The following is a 2,002-nucleotide window of genomic DNA, read 5'->3' as shown; positions in this document are numbered from 1 at the left end:
CGTCACGCTCTAACAAGACTAAGGAGTAGTTTCTTTTATTAATATGATTTTGAGTAGGATTATGATGTTGGATTTTATGTATCAATTGGATAAGATTGAATGCTAAATTTCTTATTTGAATGTTAAGTTGCATTATTGGTTTCTAGTATTTTCAGTTTTGGTTGGTTGTTAATTAACGAAATGGATCGGAAGATGTTGATTTTTGTGTGTGAATGTTTAATTGTATTTAGGTTGTTGGTGGTTGTATTTTTTTGTTTGGCAGGTGGTGCAGTATATTTACAACATTGTGCACAAAAATAATTTCGAGATTTTCCACGGAATTGCCCCAGATTCCGTGGGAAGGTTCGTAACTTTAGTTGCAGAACTTGCATATTTCCCACTGATATCAGTGGAAAAGTTCATACTTTGTTTTTCATAATTTGCATTTATCCCACAGATATCGGTGAGAATGTTCATACTTTATTTTTTAGAAATTGCATATTTCCCACGGTTATCAATGGGAAAGTTCATACTTTATCCGTGGGAAATTTTCCACCGTTTCTTTGGGAAGATATTTCCCACCAAGCGTTTTCCTGGTGACTCATTTCGGTGGGAATGCGGTGTGAAAACTCAATTTTCCCACCAGTTTCCCACTAATTTTGCCGCAGGAAATCCATGTGTTTCTAGTAGTGATGTAAATAGTGCATTCTTGCATGGTGGTTTGGATGAGGAAGTGTATATGAAACTTCCTCCTAGATTGTCTGTTCCCTCCACTTCCTTATGTGGTACCCTCGTGTGCAAATTGCAAAAATCTCTCTATAGGCTAAGGTAAGCTTTCAGGATGTGGTATGCTAATCTTTCCCACGCCTTACAGTCTAGGGGCTATGTTCACTACTTAAATGATTAGTCTTTATTTACTAGAGGGTCTGGGGATTCTCTTGTTATCTTGGCTATTTATGTAGATGACATAGTTCTTATTGGGACTGATTTAGATGAAATTTCTACCTTGAAAGCCTTCTTGCATGCTCAGTTCAAAATCAAAGACTTAGGCTTGTTGAATTATTTTTTTGGTATTGAGGTTTTGTACACTCCTTCTGGTGTTTTACTCCATCAACGCAAGTTCATTCATGATCTCCTGAAAGAATTTTGTTCTGATGTGTCTTCTTTTGTGGTCTGCCCTCTTGAGTTACATGAGAAATTGAAGGCCAATATGGGTGATCGTGTACCCAGTCCTAAGTTGTATAGGAGTTTGATTGGCAAGTTAAATTTCTTAACACATACTAGGCCAGATTTGTCATTTTCCTTGCAGCATCCTTGTGTTCCTCATATGAAAGCTGCCTTGCACCTCTTGAGGTACTTGAAAGGGACTTCTGATTTTGGGTTATTCTTCAACAACTCCTCTAATTTTTCTCTTCAAGTTTATTGTGACAGTGATTTGGGTTCTTGTACTGATAGTAGACGGTCAGAGACTGGTTTTTGCATTATGCTAGGTGGCAGTTTGGTCAGCTATAAATCCAAGAAACAACGTGTTGTCTCTCTATCCTCCGCTGAGGCTGAGTATATGTCCTTGAGCAAAGCTGAGGCTGAGGTTACCCGGCTCTCTAGACTTTTATCCGATTTTGGGTTTAATAATCTTTCTTCTAGTCCTGTCTACTGTGATAACTAGGCTGCCATATACATTGCAAAGAATACTGTTTTCCATGAGCGGACCAAGCATATAGAGTTGGATTGTCACTTTGTACGCACCAAGCTGAATGATGGCTTGATTTCTATACTACACACTTCCAGCTCTACCCAAATGGCTGACATTCTCACCAAACCTCTACCTGGGGCAGTCCATCATCTCCATATCAGCAAGTTGGGAGTGTTACCACCCTCCAACTTGAAGGGGGAGGGAGGGGGGTATTGAGTTTAATATTTGTTCTGATGTGGGCTAGTTAGTGTAGTTAGTACAAGCCCCCATTTTTATTTATAGCTTTAGTGGATTGAATGGGTCATATAAATATAGTGGCCCACATTCTAG

General features: G+C 38.9%; 1 protein-coding gene across 1 annotated transcript; it reads left to right on the top strand.

The window, feature by feature from the left end:
- Nucleotides 1-496: 496 nt before the first annotated feature.
- Nucleotides 497-1,645, top strand: LOC138887063 (uncharacterized mitochondrial protein AtMg00810-like). The gene is made up of 2 exons (XM_070168775.1): nt 497-807; nt 901-1,645. Exons 1-2 carry the CDS (start codon nt 497-499, stop codon nt 1,643-1,645), a joined length of 1,056 nt encoding a protein of 351 aa, XP_070024876.1.
- Nucleotides 1,646-2,002: the final 357 nt, after the last annotated feature.

Source organism: Nicotiana sylvestris, chromosome 3, assembly GCF_000393655.2.
Source record: "Nicotiana sylvestris chromosome 3, ASM39365v2, whole genome shotgun sequence".
NCBI classification, from domain to species: Eukaryota; Viridiplantae; Streptophyta; class Magnoliopsida; order Solanales; family Solanaceae; genus Nicotiana; species Nicotiana sylvestris.
This window is presented reverse-complemented; position numbering and strand designations above follow the sequence as displayed.

What these genes read in the sequence shown, in the direction of transcription:
- LOC138887063 (XM_070168775.1), top strand. Translation starts at nt 497, where the DNA reads ATGGGAAAGTTCATACTTTATCCGTGGGAAATTTTCCACCGTTTCTTT. An exon ending in AAATCTCTCTATAGGCTAAG is followed by an intron (nt 808 to 900) that starts GTAAGCTTTCAG and finishes TTTATTTACTAG; the next exon opens with AGGGTCTGGGGATTCTCTTG.